Source organism: Apium graveolens, chromosome 5, assembly GCF_009905375.1.
Source record: "Apium graveolens cultivar Ventura chromosome 5, ASM990537v1, whole genome shotgun sequence".
In the NCBI taxonomy this organism is placed as follows: Eukaryota; Viridiplantae; Streptophyta; class Magnoliopsida; order Apiales; family Apiaceae; genus Apium; species Apium graveolens.
This window is the reverse complement of record NC_133651.1, coordinates 304347716-304370673: the sequence shown is the minus strand read 5'-3', so window position 1 is coordinate 304370673 and position 22958 is coordinate 304347716. Positions and strand designations below refer to the sequence as shown.

The 22958-nt window shown below is 30.8% G+C and overlaps 3 protein-coding genes across 6 annotated transcripts; all 3 read right to left on the bottom strand.

Annotated features, from left to right (window-relative positions):
* Window positions 1-1297: 1297 nt before the first annotated feature.
* LOC141661154 (uncharacterized) lies at window positions 1298-7817 on the bottom strand. The gene is made up of 5 exons (XM_074468138.1): window positions 7782-7817; window positions 4145-4551; window positions 2263-4092; window positions 2062-2167; window positions 1298-1975 (listed from the first exon to the last, which is right to left on the bottom strand). Exons 1-5 carry the CDS (start codon window positions 7815-7817, stop codon window positions 1298-1300), a joined length of 3057 nt encoding a protein of 1018 aa, XP_074324239.1.
* Window positions 7818-9030: 1213 nt separating this feature from the next.
* LOC141661153 (F-box protein CPR1-like) lies at window positions 9031-10215 on the bottom strand. Its single transcript, XM_074468137.1, has one exon. The coding sequence runs from the start codon at window positions 10213-10215 to the stop codon at window positions 9031-9033; it is 1185 nt and encodes a 394-aa protein (XP_074324238.1).
* Window positions 10216-16424: 6209 nt separating this feature from the next.
* Window positions 16425-19791, bottom strand: LOC141662015 (uncharacterized). Of its 4 annotated transcripts, none has more exons than XR_012550210.1 (5): window positions 19633-19791; window positions 18046-18145; window positions 17279-17381; window positions 17061-17201; window positions 16425-16721 (listed from the first exon to the last, which is right to left on the bottom strand). XR_012550210.1 is itself a non-coding variant. In XM_074469063.1 (5 exons), exons 1-4 carry the CDS (start codon window positions 19751-19753, stop codon window positions 17104-17106), a joined length of 417 nt encoding a protein of 138 aa, XP_074325164.1. In that variant the 5' UTR covers window positions 19754-19791; the 3' UTR covers window positions 16425-16721; window positions 17061-17103. The 4 variants fall into 4 exon arrangements, 2 of the variants coding, with proteins under 2 accessions (XP_074325164.1, XP_074325162.1); XR_012550209.1 differs by having other exon boundaries at window positions 16425-16706; XM_074469063.1 differs by having other exon boundaries at window positions 17061-17196.
* Between the last annotated feature and the right edge of the window lie 3167 nt (window positions 19792-22958).

The following is a 22958-nucleotide window of genomic DNA, read 5'->3' as shown; positions in this document are numbered from 1 at the left end:
CACTCTATTGCTCTGTAACTTACGTTGTTCCTGCACCAAAATAAATTAGTAAAAATTAATAAATATTATTTAACCAAAATCTATTTAATCATTTAGCAAGTAAAATGGCAATCGTGTATATTTTATTAGTAGAATATATTCATACCAGCCATTTGGGGCTCGTCCTCTCTGCAACAAATTTCTTCCAAGGTTCTTTACCAACAAACGCATACTTCTTCGGAGGCTTCATCAATTTCTTCTTTTTTCCAATAAATGGCACCACATATTTTGCAGTTAAATCAGCTTTAAACTGCCTCCATTTTTCACCTGCCGATTGTAGCACAAGCTTCTCACTTTCTGGGGCAATTTTGAATGTGTCCTAAAGAGCCACATAATATAAATTAGCCACATAATTTACAGTCACAATTTAAATAAAATGAAGAAGTCAACAAGGGATATAATTTACCTGGACATCATCCCATAATTTTGCTTTTAGATCACAATCCACTTTTGGCCAGTTTTTAGTGTCGATTGGAATCATTGTCCTTGCGAGCATTCCTATATAAGAATGTAAAGTAGGCCTTGTATTTCCGATGGGAACTCCAAAATCATTGTATCTAACTTTAAATTTCTTTCCCCGAGCTTTCTTCACCACTACTTTGTGAAGAGCTGAAACACCACGCGCACCTCCTAGCCTTTTTTTTGCAGATTCAGAAGTGGTCATCGTTTCTTCACAACTACTTTGAGTTTGATATTGTGGAGGGACTTGAACCAACTTTTCATTACAAGTCTCTGAAGTTTTGACATCAGGAACAATCTCATCATCAACCTTTTCAGAGTTATTCTTCTTGTCATTTTCTTCGAAAATTACTTTCTTGGCTTTTTGCTTCTTTGCCATTTTGCTCCCTTAGTCTGCATTAAATTGAATAATAAAGCCATCAGTTGAACAATATATTTTCAGTCCGTCATTAATTACAGTCTAGCATAAATAATAAATTGTAAAATCAGCAAGTGCGAATACAACTATACAAGAACAATAATTTACCTAAACTGCAATCAGTAATTAATCACATCTGAAATAACTCTAAAGTATTTTATAGAAGTATAATTAAATAATGCAAAATAATTAAAGAAAAAATAATGCCATCAATCAGTAATTATGGATGAACTACTTATATGATTATAACAATGCAAAACAAAAGAAAAAAAAATTAAAAATATATTTTACACATTATAACACAATTAAAGGCAAATATATATGGTTCATTCAGTCATTCAAATTCCCATTTAGATATATATTTTACATAAAGCTACATCATCAGTCAGTAACGACATTAGGTGCAGGAGTTTTAGTAGCAGTATTTTTAATCCAAATTCCCTCAACATTAGGTCTAGCAGTATGAGCGACATCATCAGTAGTGACATCAGTTACGGGGATTTCAGTACCGAATGGGGGATGTTCCATGATCGTGTCTCCTAAGTCATCTTCATTATACAATTCTTGGTAGTCTCGAGTTGTGGAGGACAGAACAATAGACCATGTAGCATCAACGGGATTTTCAAGGTAAAACACTTGCTTGACTTGGTCAACAGAAACATATTTATCTTTTTTGTGACCTTGTCGACTAAAATCCACAAGTGTGAACCCAAGATCATCAACCCTTATTCCTTTATCATTACTTGCCCATTTACACAGAAACAAGGGAGCTTTGAATGCATGGTAGTCTAATTCCCATATCTCTTGTATGATACCGTAAAATGTCAAATCACTTTCTACGGGGTTCAAGTCCTTGGCACTAGAAACCTGGACCGCTTTAGCAATGACAGACACCCCGCTGTTTTGAACAACGCGTATGTCATCTCGTTCCTTTGTAAAATATCGCACTCCATTCACTAGATAACCTTGATAAGTTAGTACTGAAAATGATGGCTTGGCAGCGAGCCATCTTATCGTATCTGAAACACCTTTGTTGTTCTCCCTTAGTTCATCATTCACCTACATATATGATAAGAAATTTTAAATCCTAAATAGCTAATAGTCGTCATTACACTACAGATCAAAGAACCTAATACAACACTGACTTTGTTTTGAAACCAATCAGCAAAGAGCCGATTGTGCTCTCTCATGAGCCAATGTAAGCTTTTCCTTTTCCCTCGGTGAATTTCTTCAAGATATTCCTTATGCATTCTGAAAAATGCATATGGAATGATATATTAAAGACACATTACAAGACTAATTACTGGATAATGAGGAATTGAAAACAACAAACTGCATAAACTCACAGAATATATGGAAACACTTCAGCGTTGTTTAGAAGGACATGTAGATGTGCTTCATCTCGCTCCTTCTCTTCCACTGATTTTATTATCACAGCGGATAATGGACCTGATATCTTATTATCTTGGTCCTTTGGAAGACCGGCAGTGGAGTAATTCTGACTAAGAAACTCGGTGCAGAATTCTACGGACTCTTCTCCAAGGTAACTCTCTGCCATACAACCTTCGGGATAATAACGGTTTCGAACATAACTCTTTAGTACTTTATTAAACCGTTCAAACGCATACATCCACCTATAAAATACTGGTCCACATAAGCGTAGTTCCTGGACCAAGTGGACTACTATATGTACCATTACATCAAAAAATGACGCATGGAAAACCTTTTCTAGATCGCACAAGGTTAGTATAACATCTGACTGCAGCTTATCCAGTTTTGACACGTCTACTACTTTGTTACACAAAGCATTAAAAAAGAAACACAATCTAATAATTGTGACCCTAACATGCTTCGGAAGAACGGAGCGTATTGCAACCGAGAGTAATTGTTGGAGAAGAATGTGGCAATTATGTGATTTCAGCCAGTAAATATTCAAATCAGGCATGGAAACACAATTTTTTATGTTCGATGCATGTCCGTATGGAAGTTTCATCGACATTAATGATGACAAGAAAGTCCTTTTTTCTTCCTTTGACAAAGTAAAGGGAGAAGGAGGCAAATAGGTTTTCTTTACTCCTACTTGGGGAGCCAAATCAGATCTAACACCCATTTCCATCATATCACGACGGGCTGCCGCACTATCCTTTGTCTTATGGCGCATATTTAGTAATGTGCCAATCAGACTATCACATACATTCTTCTCGACATGCATGACATCAATACAGTGCCTAACATGGTGAAATTTCCAGTATTCTAACTCGAAAAATACTGACTTTTTCTTCCATGGACTTTCAACCTTCTTTGCCTTCTTCATTTTCTTCCCAAATTCAAATTTGATTTGTTCTTGCTCTGCTAACACTTCTTCTCCGGATAGGGTTCGACGCGGCTGCCCAAACTCTTGTTGTCCATTAAAAGCAGCCTTCTGCCTTCTATAAGGATGATGTAGAGGCAAATATCGACGATGCCCTTGGTAGCACATTTTCCTACTATGAGTCAAAAATTTAGCTACGGTGTCATCTCCACAAACTGGACAACACTTATAACCCTTATTAACGCAGCCAGATAAATTTGCGTAAGCAGGGAAGTCATTTATCGTCCACATTAAAACTGCTTTTAAAGTGAAAAATGATTTGTTATACGCGTCATACATATTTGGTTCCCCTTCCTTCCAAAGCTTTTTTAAATCATCAATCATCGGTTGTAAGTAGATGTCGATGTTATTACCAGGCTCATGCGGGCCAGGGACCAATATCGACAACATCATAAATTTTCTTTTCATACATAACCAGGGAGGAAGATTGTAAGTCAGCAATATGACTGGCCAGCAACTATATCTATTAGATAGGCCATTATTGTGCGGGTTTACACCATCCGCCGATAAAGCCAAGCGAAGGTTTCTCGGTTCACTACCAAAGGATGGCCACCTATAATCTATATTTTTCCAAGATGGAGAGTCGGCTGGATGTCGCATTTTACCATCTTGTGTCCGCTGTTGCGCATGCCAACACATTAGTTTAGCGGTGGAAGGAGATTTAAACATACGTTTAAATCTAGGAATTATTGGAAAATACCACATGACTTTGGCTGGAAGATTAATCCTCTCTTCACCTTTCTTTGTCAACTTCCACCAAGAAAGTCGACACTTAGGACACTTGGTTGCATCAGCATGTACACCCCTGTACAGTACACAGTCATTCGGACATGAATGGAACTTTATATACTCTAGACCTAAATTGGAGAGGGTTTTTTTTTGCTTCATATGCATTACTAGGTAACACATTATCTTTGGGAAGTAGAGACCCAACAGAAGAAAGGAGGTCAGTGAAGGCACTATCGGTAATACCAAACCTAGATTTCCAGTTATGCAACTTCAACATCGACTCTAACTTAGTACAGTCACTACCCTCATATAGAGGTTGCTCAGCATCGGCTACGAACCTCCTAAACTGATATGAATCATTATCATATTGACTCGAGTTATATGCCGCGTCACAAACATCAACAGTTTCCGAAGCAGCGACATGCTCCTGATCTTGCTCTGACGCTTCATCAGAGGCTTGCTCAGGAGGTGGGTCTGGAGCTTGCTCTTCAGGTGGACAACTAGCACTTGAAGATTTAGGACCCGTAGAAGCAGTCTCCCCGTGTCAAACCCAATGCACATAACCTAGACAAAAGCCATTGTCATAGATATGGCCCCTGATTGTTTTTATAGAGAATTTTTTAAAATTGGCGCATCGTCCACAAGGGCAAGGAATTTTGTTACGATCTTCAGAATTTTCTTCAGCATATATCAAGAAGTTTTCCACCCCCATTTCAAATGCTAAAGAATCCCTATCTTGCAAAATCCATGTCTTATCCATCAAATTTCCCTACCTGATAGCCACTATAAATATTAAAAATCCAACACATACCTATTTATAATTATTTAATAAAAGGCATATCAAATTTGTGTTGGTTACTGTAGGGATTAATTATATAAACTTAGAAAGGAGTAAATACCTTGATATCCTAATAATTTATAGTACTAATTCATTACTCTAAGATCCTATACATATACCCAATTAATTACAAAACTAGACTAAATTTATAAACTAGACTAAATTAAACCAAGATAATTAAAACAAATTAAACCAAGATATTTGAAAATATCACATAATTAAAAACCAATAATTCCAACATTCACAGCCCAGACAATTGTTAAATTTCCTTCACATAAATAAAACTCAGTGAGAACTTGAGTATTGAAACAAATTCAGCCCATAAATAAATAAATTAAAATTATCTGTTACTTGTATCTGTGAGAAGGATAATTATACAAAACAATTACTATAATACAACACAAGTAACAGATAATTCATATCAGGAATGCAAAGACTTGTTCATATTAGAGAAATGACTATCATACAAAACAAGAAATGCAGAGACTTGTTCATATCTGAGACCTGTTCAAATGCAGCCCCAAAACCCCCCCCCAAAACACACTAATATGTATGAAGAACCCCCAGAAAACACATAATTAAAAACAGAACAGAAACATTTACATTTACATCAATGTACCTAAAACATTGATTTACATCAGTGTACCTAAAATATTTAACATGACATAAAATTCCCAAAAACAAGACATAAAACCCCCAAAAAGAAACAAACATAAAACCCCCAAAAACATAAAACATTTACATGCACAAAGAAGAAAAACAGTAAAGAAGAAAAGAAGATAAACATAAAACATTTACATGCACAAAGAAGATATTAAACATAAAAATGAGGGAGATAAACAGTAAAGAAGTAAAGAAGAATATACCTCCGGATGCTTTCAATGTTCCGAAACCCCAATGTTCTAAACCCTCAGTGCTCCAACCTCCAAATGCTGTCTACCTCCAGATACTAGCTCCAACCTCCAGATACTAGCTCAATTTCAAGTTTAATTTGCTCTAATTTGAAGCTCCAAATCTTGAATTAGAATTGGGGCTAAAATTAGGGTTTCAGAGAAAAGAGAGAAGAGACGGTTAACAGAGACTAAGGTAAGAAGAGAGAAGAAAGGTAAGAAGACTAAGAGAGAAGGAGGGGAGAGATGAGAGAGACGAGAGAGGCGAGGGTCGGGGAGAGATGAGAGGCTCGCGGGAGGTTTTTTGGAAAGGGGGGAAAATATGTTTTGTTAAAATTAAAGGGGGGAAAGTGTACTGAAAAGCGGGGGGGGGGGAGTTAAGTAATTTTTTTTTTTTTAAAAGGCCATAGACAACGGTTAACAAAATGAACTGATGTCAAAGTTAAAAACAAATTTGTGGCCTTTTTAATTTCTGAAGATAGACAACTGCTACTAAGTGAAACCGATGTCAATATGCGTATTCAACATCGCTTTTTACAAAACCGATGTTAAACTGCATTTTAACATCGGGTGCATTACATGCCGATGTCTAAGGACCGATGTCGTATCTACTATTTCTAGTAGTGAGAGGATTTGTTTTGTTCCTTGTATTGTGGAATAAATATCTTTTACGTCTGAGTTATAGGACTTTATCTATTCAGTTGAAGATATGTATCAGTTTCGGTTAGCTTTTTATAATGCATATCTTAGATTGTTTAGTTGTAGCTGTGTAGTACATAAACACAGTTTAGGTCATCACATAGTGTATCGAACTCGAGTATTATTCGATCTCGCAGCTCTCAAGAACATCAGTATTTCTTGAGAGAGTTTTGTAACAGTTTTTTATCAGAAATATAAAAAGCTGTTAATTTTATTACTTGTTCGAAACATTTATACAATTGTATCAAACCCCCCTTAAATAATTGTATCTTTATTGGGCAACAATATGCAAACTAAATTCCCATCAGACATTAAGGATACTTTGATATTTTTTTGGTTGGTTAAAATGTAAAAGATTGGGAATGTGCTATTTATGTTGTCCTTTTTAAGCATTATTTTCATTTTTGTCACAATTTCACTTCAACAAATCATCTACAACTTAAATCACTCTAATCTCCAACCACTTTCATTCCCTATTCGCAGCTCCTTCACTCCGATCTCCATGTCTCTTTATCATCTTTTTCTTACACCTCCAACTCCCTTTATATATTTAAATTTCACTTCTCCTAAACTTTACCTATCATCTTCATAGCATAATCAATCAAACAAAACACCAAGACACAATCTCATTCTAGGCGAAACACCAAAAATTTAGTCATTTCTACAACAAAAATTGTACACATGAACATCAAAACAAAATCTAACTTCCAGCGTAATGTAATATGATTCCAATCAGATAAAAAAAATTATGAAATGCACTTTCGCATTACATATATCATCATAAAAATAGCGGTTCAAAAATTACATTAATAAATCAGAAAGAGACACTACGAAAAAATAACCCGCATAACAACATATTTGCTACTGATCTTCAAGTACAATAAATCAAATTAGATTGACCAAGTATTATATCAACTTTTCCACTTATCTTTTTGCAGCTGAAGGTCATTATATGGACCTATTCCTTTAAATTTAATACAAAACAGTGTATCACGCATAAAACGGCAAAATAATTATTATTATAATTCAAAGACATAAGATTGTCAAGATCAATCCAAGTTATCATATATCGATATAAAAGAATATATATTAAATATACTCAAGTATAATCTAAAATTAGGAAGGAAACATCTAAGGGCTTGCGTGCATTTCTTGAACCAAATCCTAAAGACATTTATGCAGTGTTCATGGACCTTTTTTCTTTTGTTTCTAAAACACCATACTTGAACAATATTCCAGTTGGGGTAGAACAGAGATGAGATGCTCTTGCATTGCACGTCTTGCAGGCTGATGTTGAGAAATTACCGGCAACTTTTTACTATTGAGCTAACTTTTTACTTCCACGTCTACAGCATTGCCTCGGCCCTCTCGCATATTTTACAACTGCACCTACAAATATTCCCAAAAGTTGCATGGCTTCTTTAAACTTCATTCTTGAATCTACAATACAAGCACACTTAGTAGGGAGATAATGTGCAGCCAGAAATCGTACTTTATCTTTTCTCATCATAAACCAAATTCTATAGAGGGAAAAAATCTTTTAATCAATTAATACGAATTCCATAAAAAAGATCAATAATCAGACTCCTAAGAACACGAATCTAACAAGTAATCCACTAAACTTATTTATCTAAACGAACAACTCATTTGGCAGATCAATCATTTAATAGGTAATAGTGATGTTTAGGTTCAGATTATCAAAAACATGTTCTTACGATATCCTAGCATGTCATACATATGTGTGATATACGGAGACAAGCACCTAAAGATAAACAATCTTTCATTAGTTAACAGTTACACCAAACAAATTCAATAAAAAAAGAACTAAAACCAGAAGAACAAAATTTTAACTTGAATTCAGAAAGGCTAATATAACACAGAGACCGGATAATTACTAGATACTTCCACACACACATATACATTAAAAGATACAAATCAATCTTTACACAAATAACACACACCCAAATATATAAGTATATAACAACTATAAGTTATAAACTTTAAATCAATCTGACGGAACACAAATCACACAACTTAACCACTTCAAAATGATTCTAATTCTTTCAGAAATCTCAATAAATACAAAAGAAAGTAAGGAGGGGGCTATCTTGTATACTTGATTTGGAGGCTTTAATGCAAAGAACTGTTGGTTTTAATCAACAGGGGGATATAATAGGAAAAATAGAGAAGTCATCAAAGTAGAAAGGGAAAAGTTGTGTGATATATAGAGTGTAAATACTCTATTAAAAAATTACATTGAAGATTTGAACTTTAATCCAATTTGATATAAAAATGAACTCAACTAATCAAGGATCTGATATTATAAACAAATATAAGTGCACTGCTGAATGAGGAGGATAATGAAACAAGATAATACATCAAGTTAGATGCCGCAAGTCAGAATATACAATGAAACTAAATTGATTAAATAGCCAATTCGATAGCTTAAGTTGTTCAAATGCTTTGATAAAACAAAGCTTTGTGATACAAGAAAGTAGTACAATACATGGTAATGAAACTGAAAAGCTAATGACCAACACTGTGCTTCGTTTTTTTCATATGCTACTATATATCTGCAATCACCACTTTACTCTAGTTCTTCAAACCCTTCAAGTGAAACAAGGCTCTCGCTGTACTTAGCAACTGTGCAGATAAAACTACCAGGAGGTGGAAGAAACTTCTTCGCAAGTTTTTTTGTGTAGTAATAATAATTACTGCCAGGACCAAAATATTTTTTTTTGACAACAATAAACTGTCCATCATCCAAATATAGAATTACCAGATCATCCTCTGACCTATTCTCAATATTGAACTGTTTAGTCCAAGACACATTACCACAATCCACATCAAATGTCCATAGACTGTAAAATGATTCACCAACATCAATGGATTCAGCATATATCATAGCAAGAGAACCTTCAAAATTTAAAAGACGCGACATTCTTGGTTCATTTCGCTCATATATGGGAGATTTGCCAGGTACATGATATGGATACACTCTAAACACTTCCTCATGCAAATCAAACGATAGTAACTCGTAAAAGCCTTCGAAATACAATACCCCGTGGGTTTGAGGAAGAAAAACACCCACCTCTCCAGATGGATAAAACTTAAAAAACTTTATTGATTCAGGAATCTCGATCTCTTTCCAAGAATCCTCATTGGCTGAATACATCTCCACATGTACCGAATAAACAAAATCACGTGTCTTGTAACGAGCATACGCAGTGTACAAAACAATCCTAACAATCTTGTAATCATTACAAAAACCATCATAACCAAACCCTAGCTTAAACGAACAAAAGTGAAATGTTCTGGCAACTGGAGTTGGCTTAAATTTAGGAGTAGGTAGTATCTTAAATTTCCTAATCATCGGATTCCACAAATAAATAGTATCACATTCGAGATTGGCGAGACAAACAAGACCATTACAACACAATACGGAACCAGTCACAACAGTGAAATGTTCTGGCAACTGGAGGTGGCTTGATGTTTTATGATCAGTATCAATGTAAAACTGGTCTCCCAAAAGTTTGAGTATCGACAAGGGTTGTCGTTTCCGGGATTCAATCAAGTGAGTTTCGACGAATTGTGGGTTTAATATAATAGATAGCCAGGATTTGCAAACTGATTTGCAGCGAAGGAGGGTTACAACAGGCAGTAAGACAAATATTTTGAGCATGAGTTCTTCAGGGAGTAATTCGATACCATACCTCTTCTTGCTGCTGCTGCTTTTCTTGCTATTCTTGCTCCTGCTGCTGATTCTTGCCATCTTCCAAACCCTGATTTTGTTGTGTAAATCTGTGAATTTGAGAAATGTGCCAACGGTGGTGGTGAGTGGTGAACACTATATTACTAGTGTTAAATAGAAGCTAATAGTACTGGGCTTTTTCCTGGGCTTTTTACCTTGCCAAGATTTGTTATAAGTTGGGATAGCCCAACTACATATATTCCCCTTTTATTTTTCCTCTTGTATTCTTGAAATAGCTTTATTACCTTTTTCTAGTCCAGCATGCTCCTTTCCTTCCGCGGCATTGGTTTCTAAAGGAAAGAATTGAATGGGAAATTTAAAAAAAAAGAAAAATGTATAAAAATAAATGGGACATAGAAAGTATTTAATTGGAATTTTAAAAGTTACAATTATAAGTCCTATAAGAATAAAAAAGGATAAAAATAATATACTTATAGTTATAACATAAATCTTAAAACGTGAAACCAAAAGGTGGTGAAACTAAATAATAAGTGAAATCAAAGTACCACTAAATATATATATATATATATATATATATATATATATATATCGTTTATTAATAAAAAAAACGGGTAAAAATAATATATATAAAATTATAAGTCATATAGGAATCAAAAAGGATAAAAATAATACACTTGGAATTATAACATGAATCATAAAAACTGAAAACAAAAAGTGAGAGAACCAAAAAATAAGTGAAAACAAAGCATCACTTAAAAAGTTTATTAATAAAGAAAAATGGGTAAAAATAATACATGTAGAATTATAAGTAATATAGGAATCAAAAAGAATAAAAATAATACACTTAGAATTATAACATGAATCATAAAAACTAAAACAAAAGGTGAGAGAACCAAAAAATAAGTGAAAATAAACCATCACTTAAAAAGTTTATTAATAAAGAAAAATGGGTAAAAATAATACATGTAGAATTATAAGTCATATAGAAATCAAAAATGATAAAAATAATACACTTACATAAATCATAAAAAGTGAAACCAACACATGGTGGTACCAAAAAATAAGTAAAATCAAGGTATCATTTGTTTCGCTTATTAATAAAGGTGGTGATACCAAAATATAAGTGAAACCAAAGTACCACTTAAAAATATGTTTCGTTTATTAATAAAAAATAGGTAAAAATAATACATATAGAATTATAAGTCACATAAGAGTCAAAAAAGATAAAAATAATACACTTACGTTAAAACTGAAAACAAAAGGTAATAGAACCAAAAAATATAAGTGCAAACAAAGTATCATTTAAAAAGTTTATTAATAAAAAAACGGGTAAAAATAATATATATAGAATTATAAGTCATATAGGAATAAAAAAAATAAAAATATAATATTTAGAGTTATAACATGAATGATAAAAAGTGAAACCAAAAGGTAATGATACCAAAAAATAAGTGAAACAAAGGTACCAGTTAAAAAGAGGTTTGGCTTAATTAAAAATAGGATTCAAACCTATAAAATTAATAAAAAAATATGGCTTATAAAAATTTAAAAAATGAGTAAAAATAATACATACAAAATTATAATTCATGTCAAAATAAAAAAGGATAAAAATAATACACTTAGACTTATAACATGAATCATAAAAGGTGAAATCAAAAGGTGGTGAAACTAAAAAATAATTGAATCCAAATTACCACATAAAAATATGTTTCGTAATTTATTAATAAAGAAAAATGGGTAAAATAATACATATAGAATTTTAAGTCATATATGAATCAAAATGCATAAAAACAAAAGGTGATGGAAGGAAAAAATAAGTGAAAACACAGTATCACTTAAAAAGTTTATTAATAAAGAAAAATGGGTAAAAATAATATATATAGAATTATAAGTCATATATGAATAAAAAAGGATAAAAATAATGCACTTATAGTTATTACATGAATCATAAAAAGTGAAATCAAAAGGTGGTGGTACCGAAAAAAGTAAAATCAAGATACCACTTAAAAGAGATTTCGCTTATTAATAAAGATGGTAGTACCAAAAAATAAATAAAATCAAAGTAACACTTAAAAGTAGGTTTCGTTTTTTTTTTTGACAAATATGGCTTATAGCCTTACAAATGAGTATCTGTTCTCATAAATCTCGGGGTGAGCGAGGATCGAACCCAGTACCTGGGACGACAGATGATAAACACTTAACCACTTGAGCTATCCAACCGTGCTCAGGTTTCGTTTATTAAGAAAGAAAAACAGGTAAAAAATAAAACATATAGAATTATAAGTCATATAGGAATAAAAAAGTATCAATATACTTCAACACATCTCCCACGATAGATGGGAGTACTTCACTTTGGCAAACCCACTCCTTTCCGATCTAGGGGTTAACGCATTGGACTCATTGGAAGGTATCTGATCAACTTAATATTAACTTATCGGTTTTGTTAATTTTAAAACGAACATGATCCCATTATAAAGAGATTCCCAAATTTTGTTTGAATAAAATACTTCAAATCAATATTCGTCAATGGTTTGATTTCCAGGTAGTGAGGGAGTCACAACTGTCTCGCTTAAAACCCACAACCTTACAAGTTCAATGAACTCTTTTTTGACAAAATCGCCCCATGTCAGATATAAAGAAAATTTGTATTTTATTTGTGTTTCATAAACACGAGAATCTCTTAATCGTTTGTTCATTTTAAAATTTTGAGTCGTTACCGATTTTATCTTGTTTAGCAAGCATGGCATGGGTGTCGTATCTAATACATACATCCTTAATCTAATTAAATATGCATCTTTATAAACTACTCTACATATATATTCATCATATGCGCAAATATATATATATATATATATATATATATATATATATATATATAAGTCCTATAAGAATAAAAAAGGATAAAAATAATATACTTATAGTTATAACATAAATCTTAAAACGTGAAACCAAAAGGTGGTGAAACTAAATAATAAGTGAAATCAAAGTACCACTAAAAATATATATATATATATATATATATCGTTTATTAATAAAGAAAAACGGGTAAAAATAATATATATAAAATTATAAGTCATATAGGAATCAAAAAGGATAAAAATAATAAACTTAGAATTATAACATGAATCATAAAAACTGAAAACAAAAAGTGTGAGAACCAAAAAATAAGTGAAAACAAAGCATCACTTAAAAAGTTTATTAATAAAGAAAAATGGGTAAAAATAATACATGTAGAATTATAAGTAATATAGGAATAAAAAATGACTTAGAATTATAACATGAATCATAAAAACTGAAAACAAAAGGTGAGAGAACCAAAAAATAAGTGAAAACAAAGCATCACTTAAAAAGTATCACTTAAAAAGTTTATTAATAAAGAAAAATGGGTAAAAATAATACATGTAGAATTATAAGTCATATAGGAATCAAAAAGAATAAAAATAATACACTTACATAAATCATAAAAAGTGAAACCAACACGTGGTGGTACCAAAAAATAAGTAAAACCAAGGTATCATTAAAAAGAGGTTTCACTTATTAATAAAGGTGGTGATACCAAAATATAAGTGAAACCAAAGTACCACTTAAAAATATGTTTCGTTTATTAATAAAAAATAGGTAAAAATAATACATATAGAATTATAAGGCACATAGGAGTCAGAAAAGATAAAAATAATACACTTACGGTTATAACATGAATCATTAAAACTGAAAACAAAAGGTAATAGAAGCAAAAAATATAAGTGAAAACAAAGTATCATTTAAAAAATTTATGAATAAAAAAATGGGTTAAAATAATATATATAGAATTATAAGTCATATAGGAATAAAAAAAATAAAAATAAAATTTTTAGAGTTATAACATGAATCATAAAAAGTGAAACCAAAAGGTAGTGATACCAAAAAATAAGTAAAACAAAGGTACGAGTTAAAAAGAGGTTTCGCTTAATTAAAAATAGGATTCAAACCTATAAAACTAATAAAAAAAATATGGCTTATCAAAATTTAAAAAATGAGTAAAAATAATACATACAAAATTATAAGTCACGTCAGAATAAAAAAGGATAAAAATAATACACTTAGACTTATAACATGAATCATAAAAGGTGAAACCAAAAGGTGGTGAAACTACAAAATAAGTGAAACCAAATTATCACATAAAAATATGTTTCGTAATTTATTAATAAAGAAAAATGGGTAAAAATAATACATATAGAAATATAAGTCAGATAGGAATCAAAAAGGATAAAAAATAAAAGGTGATGGAAGGAAAAAATAAATGAAAACACAGTATCACTTAAAAAGTTTATTAATAAGGAAAAACAGGTAAACAATAATATATATAGAATTATAAGTCATATATGAATCAAAAAGGATAAAAATAATGCACTTATAGTTATTACATGAATCATAAAAAATGAAACCAAAAGGTGGTGGTACCGAAAAAAGTAAAATCAAGATACCACTTAAAAGAGATTTCGCTTATTAATAAAGGTGGTGGTACCAAAAAATAAGTAAAATCAAAGTAATACTTAAAAATAGGTTTCGTTTATTATTAAAGAAAAACAGGTAAAAAATAAAACATATAGAATTATAAGTCATATAGGAATAAAAAAAGTATAAATATACTTCAACACATCTCCCACGATAGATGGGAGTACTTCACTTTGGCAAACCCACTCCTTGTCGATCTAGGGGTTAACGCATTGGACTCATTGGAAGGTATCTGATCAACTTAATATTAACTTAACGGTTTTGTTAATTTTAAAACGAACATGATCCCATTATAAAGAGATTCCCAAATTTTTCTTGAATAAAATACTTCGAATGAATATTCGTTAATGGTTTGATTTCCAGGTAGTGAGTGAGTCACAACTGTCTCGCTTAAAACCCACAACCTTACAAGTTCAATGAACTCTTTTTTGACAAAATCGCCCCATGTCAGAAATAAAAAAAATTTGTATTTTATTCATGTTTCATAAACACAAGAATCTCTTAATCGTTTGTTCATTTTAAAATTTTGAGTCGTTACGGATTTTATCTTGTTTAGCAAGCATGGCATAGGTGTCGTATCTAATACATACATCCTTAATCTAATTAAACATGCATCTTTATAAACTACTCTACATATATATTCATCATATGCACATATATATATATATATGTAAAGTGCAATAAATAAATGTGGTTGGTTATGGCTTCATCCTATGCGATCTTCATCAAGTTAATGACAAAGATCTAGATCAATCCAGGGTAAAAAAGAAATACAAGCTAACTATTACATGTCTATTTTCTTGTATTGCTTCCTTGGATGGCCTCCATGTGAGATTACCCTTCCTTGATCTTCAAATCTTCATGTCTTCATGTACATTACACGGATGAAAAATAAAAAATAATCTAATGTACTTACAATAAGAACTCGAGTTACATTCGAGATTTAATAACAAGATCAAATGACATACAAGCCGTATTTAAAAAATCAAAACCATTAACCTAAGGTCATAAGCCATAACCATCCACCATCACTACTAGAAATATGGGATTAGACATCGGTTCAGAACCGATGTTAAAAAAATCTGAACCGATGTCTTCGCGTGTGATGTTAAATGTCATCAGCCTTTGACATCGGTTAACAATCGATGTCTATTACAGTGCTATATATTGGTTTTAAGATTAAATGTGATGTCTTTGCAACAAAATTCAGCTTATATTATACTATTTTTTGGTGAATATGAGTATATTATGAGGTATTTATCAATTAAAACATGAAACCTACATGCTTTAAAAACCATTTATTAAAATTCTTTCGAACAAACCGATGTGAAATGCTATATCAGACATCGGTTAGATTAGTTGGCCGATGTGAAATGTTTGATTAGACACCGGTTAAATTAGCCCCTCGATGTGAAATGATGGATAAGACATGGGTGTTCTTCACGAAACCGATGTTGAATCTTTTTGTTTAACATCAGCCAGTTTCTCTGACCGATATTATTTGACTTAAAATACATTGAGTTTCTTTTCAGAACCGATGTCAAATGACTATTTCACATCGGTTTTTTAGTTCTTTTTCGTTTAATATTATTTTACCTGATGTCTTTCTTATATTTTTTACATCGTTTTATATTTACCAATGTGATGTTAAAGTTTTGTATATTGCATGCCATCCTGATACTGTTCACATCCACATGAACCAATCACATTTACAAACAAAAAAATACCAAACAATGCAACATAAACATAAAGCTACACTGATACCAAATTTCTTCACTACACATCTGGAAGTAGCATAGTTCACAATTATTTTTGTATCAATAATCATAAGTGTACATGTATGTAACAAATACAAATGGAAACTTTGGCACGCCTTGTCATTGTTCTTACAATACGAAGATCAAATCGACAAATATGTGTTGTTAGCGTCCAGGAAAATGATGTAGTTTTATGTGATCATCAACCAAAAGTATATTTTCGCCGCTTGAAGCTGCTTCCTTTTTGGCCCAGATCTGAAAGTTTGTTGTCTAGAGGTCTGCTTGCGACACCTGGGTTCCCTACATTACCCTTGTCTATATTAAATAGGAAACAAGTTAAACTAAAAATTTGTGCAGAATGTGTTACAAACTAATAGTGTAGATTAGGTTTGATCTTATGTGTGATGGTAATATACTGTGAAAACATAGCCACATCAAAATCATCATCTCTAGAATGCACCCCTACAGTTTTATTTATTTATATATGCTCATTAAGGGCACACTTAATTAACCATAACAAAATGAAAATAAGAAACACGCAAAATAAAGAATAAATAAATAACTCTAGATATAGATGTTTTTATACAAGTAATTGGTAAATAATGATACACATCGAAATTTGTTACTTATCTAATTTTAATAAATTTAATTCACCTTGGTGATCCAATTTGTAAAACTGATGCTTAATACCGACACCTTAATGGTCCGAGGAGCATCGAATCCATGAGCAGTTAACATGGTCTACTTGCTCCTTTAATTTACAAGGTTCCTTTGATTCTTGCACATCAATCTGCTCTAAACATGTTATTAAGCAGTACTAGATAAGTAGATGATGGGAAAAAAAGAGGAAGATCAAGGTTTAGAAAAGTCACCTGTATTATAACATCTGAATCACGATCAGTCTGCCGCCTTGTATCCATGGATGATCGACGCTCATTGATGCTTCCTGGCGACCTGAATATCTCTACCTTTGTTCTAATAAAATAGCATCAAATTTAAGATATAGTAACTCCTAGGAGTAGTATTTTTAAACAGTAAGATAGAAAATGGGAAAAGCAAGAAAAACATTTAAAAATACATTTTGCATTTAATAATTACTTATATCCATTCTTGCAAAGGGTCAAAATGAAAGTATTACAACACCCAATAGCAATTTAGAAAGTTTAAAATTTAGTTTTAAAGAAAATTATTAATTGCTGAGATATTTTACACTAAATCATATTTAACTGGATCTAGCATTGATAATCAATTGACCAGGACAATTAATTTAAAAATATACATACCATATGCCATTCTTTTCGTGAATATGGTCACACCCTGTTTCCAACCTTTCTTCACCATAAATTGACAACACTCCGGTATCCATTAAATTTGCGAAGAATTTCCAACCAGTGGGGACCTGGCAGAAGCAGGAAAGAAAAAAAAATCAAGCCAATTTTCGGCACTGACAACCATTAATCGCTTGGATAACATTTCTGAACACCAAACCTCAAAATATGGCAGATTTAACTTCTCAGCAACACGGTCAAGAGCATCACTTGTTGGCATGGATCTTGCTAAACCCTAAAAATTTAACAGCACGTGTAATCTAATATAAGAATTAGGATAAATCTAAAATAATGTTACAGAGGCTTCTTACTTTTGGGCCACTCTGGAAAAATGGAATTGTATTTTGCGCATTTGCTGCGACGATTGCAACCGAGTCTGAAGGGGTGACAAAAATACCCAAAGTAGCAGACCTGTGAAAAAAATAGACTAAAGAGAAAAAAATTAAAAATCGGAGACTCGTTCAAATTTAACGAACCAAATTTGAAATTAAACTTAATTGAACAATACCCAATTTCGAAGATCCTTTTAAACTTGAAATCTATGATTTTTGTCTAATCTTACCAATTCAAAGCGTAAGCTGTGCTTAATTAGGTCTAATTTGAATGTCAAATATGTATTGGTGTAAATTAGGGTTTATGAGGGCAAGTTTGAGAGAGAGAGAGAGGAAAAAGAGAGAAGATAGAGTCGCCTTGGGATGTGGGGGAAGATAGAGATAAGGGAAGTGAAGTCTGCAATCGAGGTTTGAGGGAAAGAGGGAGAGAGATAAAGATGGGGATAGAGACATAGATAGAGAGATAGTCGATATATGGGTGTGTCAGTAAAGGGGGAAGGGGGAAATAACTTTAACTTTTTTGTTAAGCGGGGAAATTTGGGTACTTAGCGGGGGAACTGAAATATTTATTTAGTCATTATTTTTAGAAATGGCTATAGACAACGGTTAGTATAAATAACCGATGTTAAAGTGAAAAACATTTATTTGTTATTATTTTAAAATTGAACATAGACAATGATATTATGTAAAACCGATGTCAGTATTTATATTCAACATCGCTTTTTTTTAAACCGATGTTAAACAGGCTTTTAACATCGGGTGCATTACATGCCGATGTCTAAACACCGATGTCGTATCTACTATTTTTAGTAGTGCATGCTCAATTAACACATAAGAACATATTAGAACACATAATTTGATCTTAACATATCTTACCCATCATGATCTAATCATAAAAACCAAATATGGAAAAAATCAGAAAATTCGAAATTAAATCTTATCACTTTAAATCACAAATTACAGGGTCTAAACGACGTCAAACGCCTTACAGATATGTCGTTGATAGATTAAGCTATCAGTTTTGTTCAGACACTCGATTCCATATGAAATCGCGTATTCGTTCGCCAAAATCAAACACCAGACCCAGATTTCAGCTAATCCGCTGCATCCGATTTAGAATCGTATCAAAATGATTTATATAATAAGAACAAACACAAAACATGTATATATTAGTATATATAAAGATTATATAATCATCATATGATTATACAACTCTCATGAATATCATATATACATTCAAAATATATACATACATGCGCATATATAAACATAACAACATGTAAAATATAAAAAATCGCATACATAACAGTCATAGAATATTGTATACATGTTATCATCATAAAACCAGTATACTCATAAATGAATAAAACACTTTTCCAAGTAGCTCTGATACCATTTAAGGGTTTCGAGCACATAAACGCAACAGGAAACAGTAATTAAAAACGTGAAAAATCAAAATTTTTGAAACCCACCGCAATATCCATACGAATAATAGATATTTAATTCGTAGATCAGATTGTTTACCTTAAGAAGTTTTAAGAATTATTGACTAATGGAGATCCAAACCTTGTTCAATCACCACGTATCTCGCTCTCGCGATCTGCGCTCTATCAGTATCCACACGAATGCTTGAACTCAAGGATTGGATGTGTACTAGCACAAACTCGTTTCTTCTTGATTTCTCCATCTTCTCTCTTGGTGGCTAGGGTTTTAATAAAATTCTTGCACACAAAATCAACCACACAAGAGATATTATATAGAGAGTAAAAAAAGAATTATAACTCTCAACTAATTAGGAGTAAATATTAATTAAAAATTCATATTTGTTTTATAATTAAGTCTCACTTAATTATTTAACATATAAATTTCATAATTAATATTAGTAAATTCGAATATTATTATTTATGTAATTAATTAAGTCAAACTTAATTAATACTATAAATGATTCGAATTACTTTAATTAAATTTAAATCCAATTTAAATTAAATAATCCTTCAAGTATTCTTTGTGTGTGACCCTATAGGTTATTGTTACGTTGGCAACAAATTTTAAATCTAATTTAAAATCGTAAACAATGAGCGGCATCTTAGTAATACATCATTGCTACCCAAGCAATAATAATTGAATCGGTGATCGATCAAACCTTTCGTGAATAATGTACAATGTAATATAATTCCTTTAACCAAATATTATAGATTAAACTAGAGGCATGTAATGTGTCATCCTCATCATAGTTTAATCCAAGTTTCCTTGATCAATGAGTAGACTATCATATCAAATCAACATTTGAGCGTGACCACACATTTCATAGTTTAGCTCACACAAGAGGCCAATAATGTCACTCGTAAAATAGGAGGGTTAAATCCCATCTAGATCATTCATATTTCTCATACGATTCATAATATACTCAATGCCCACTTTTATCATTACCCGGTCAAGGATAAATTTTAATGGAATCAATGTATATTAATTTTCGTATAGAAATATAATCACTTCAAGTCTAAGGACCATTACATCATTATCATTGTGAGAATTACTTATGACACAACAGAGATGTAGAATCTCACATTGGGTCTGTCCAGCACCATGTACATTTACATATGCCTGTGTTTTTTACTTTAGTATCACTATACCCATGATCAATGAGATGTGATCATCAGTCAATAAACACACCAGTCTTAATGTATTATTATTGTCCCTTAATAATAATACTCGACTAGGAACCTTTAGGAATATTGATAATATTCTCATAATCTCATTTCTAAGTCACGTACTTAGAGATATATAATTGCATATAATATTCCAAGGATATGTATTAATCTAACATTTATATCGCAGTAAATTAAGAATTAATAAATTATAAGGGGAATAATTGATGGAACATACATATTAATAATTTAAATGTCTTAAACTAAAACATCATAGTGTTGTCTCTAGGGCACAAACACTAAAAATATATACCAAAAAAATTTACTCATACCAACATTGTATCTATTGACCCTAAATCCGTGACACTATACATATCGGTACAAATCGCGATGGGCAAATGTGACGTGTAATATTATAAAATTACTATTTGATAACCAGTGTGAAGTTTGGACCGAGATCAAAATATCAATATCAAATAATGATTAAAGAAATTTATTCTAAATTGTAACTAAAATATATATTAAATAAAATTGTACGATTATTGCAAATATTGTTTTGAATTTTTATGTAATTTTCATTAACTCAAATCTCATTAAAACAACAAACTCAATTTTATTATGTATTTGTTGTTCAAAACAACATAACTAATATTTTACATCGAAACTTTAGCCAAGTAATGAGCAACTCAATTGATAGATAACTTAACAAAATATTAAATTAACATTACTAAATAATTACATATTAGATTTCTTATTGTTAGCTGAATTTATTTTTTATATAGTTTGTGATCGCATATTTTTTTCTAATAAAATATTTTTTATATATGTATAAGTTTGTATTTGGTGCTAAAATAGAATTCTATTGGTATGAATCTAGAAATTACAAGGTATATACGATTCCGTTTATATAAAAACAATATAAATATATGGTATATAAGCAACAAGAAACTGATACAAATATTATATATAGAATTATAAGGTATATAGAATTAAAAAAATAATGATTATAGTAAGATTCAAAAATGGGTGAAACGAAAAGTTCGTGAAATCGAAAACGGGTAAAACCAAAGTACCCCCTTGAACATTCATATTCAACAAACTCAAAATTTTAATTGCAGTGATCACGCATAAAAAACATGTGTATAGTTTGAATAAAATATTAGTACCTATGACCCTTATTCCACCCCAGTTTTAAAAGTTGGGTAATCTGTGCATTTTTTATTATAAATCACCATTATTAACTAAATATATTATTTATTACAATATTGTTGATTATTAAAAAATTAAAATTACAATATAATTCTAATAATCATATTAATTTATTTAAAATCAATTTAGAACCATCAAAATATATGAATTTATAGGAGAAATAAATGTGAGAACGAATCGGGAATTAAAGTTATTATTAATTTTATTTTTTTATTTACAACTATTTTAAGAAAAGTAAAAAAATTATAATATACATGTGAGAAAATACATTATTTGCATTAGAATTATAATAAAAAAGATTATAATAATGTAACTCAACAATTTTATTATTTCATTAAAAAATACTATAAAGCTATATAGAGTCTTATTGGAAATAGAATTATCGAGCTGAAATAAAAATAGGAATAATAACAATACGATTTTAATAATTTAGTTATTTCATTAAAAAAACATAGAGTTGTACCAAAAACAGGATGATTGGAGTGAAACCACAATATGGGTTGAAAAAAAAGGTGATATAAAATTAGGGACCATTTAAAAAAGGGGTTTTGCATATTAATAAAGTTACGATATTTGTGTTATAATCTTAAAAAAAAAATTATAATTATTATACGATTTCACAAATTTTATTATTCATTAAAATATAATATTGTGTCAAATGAGAAATATATATGCTTACTGAGTTGTAATCAATATAAGAATCGCAAAAAAAGGTAAACTAATATATATAATATTATAAGTCATATATAAGTAAGAGAAGAAAAAAAAATTATACATTTAGAGTTATAGTGAAATTTAAAATGGGGTGAAACCAAAAGTTGATGAAACCAAAAAGAGGTGAAACCAAAATACCACTTAAATGAGTTTTTTACTTATTTATAAATATTATTAATTACAATAAATAAAAAGATTATAATTATAATACGATTTCAAATTTTTTATTATTTCATTAAAATATACTATTGTGTCATATGAGAAATATGATTATTGACTTAAAATCAATATAAGAATTACAATTAAAACGTGTAAAATAAT

Bases quoted from the DNA above. Each gene is read 5' to 3' on its own strand.
- LOC141661154 (XM_074468138.1), bottom strand. From the start codon at position 7,817: ATGCGAGAGGGCCGAGGCAATGCTGTAGACGTGGAA. The intron at 4,552-7,781 runs GTAAAAAGTTAG...TGACACGGGGAG, and splicing joins GCAATGCTGTAGACGTGGAA to ACTGCTTCTACGGGTCCTAA. The intron at 4,093-4,144 runs GTCTAGAGTATA...TGTACTGTACAG, and splicing joins AAAAACCCTCTCCAATTTAG to GGGTGTACATGCTGATGCAA.
- LOC141661153 (XM_074468137.1), bottom strand. From the start codon at position 10,215: ATGGCAAGAATCAGCAGCAGGAGCAAGAATAGCAAGAAAAGCAGCAGC.
- LOC141662015 (XM_074469063.1), bottom strand. From the start codon at position 19,753: ATGGAGAAATCAAGAAGAAACGAGTTTGTGCTAGTACACATCCAATCC. The intron at 18,146-19,632 runs GTTTGGATCTCC...TTTTTTTCACAG, and splicing joins ATACGTGGTGATTGAACAAG to GTCTGCTACTTTGGGTATTT. The intron at 17,197-17,278 runs GTGACTTTTCTA...TGTTTAGAGCAG, and splicing joins ATTCAGATGTTATAATACAG to ATTGATGTGCAAGAATCAAA.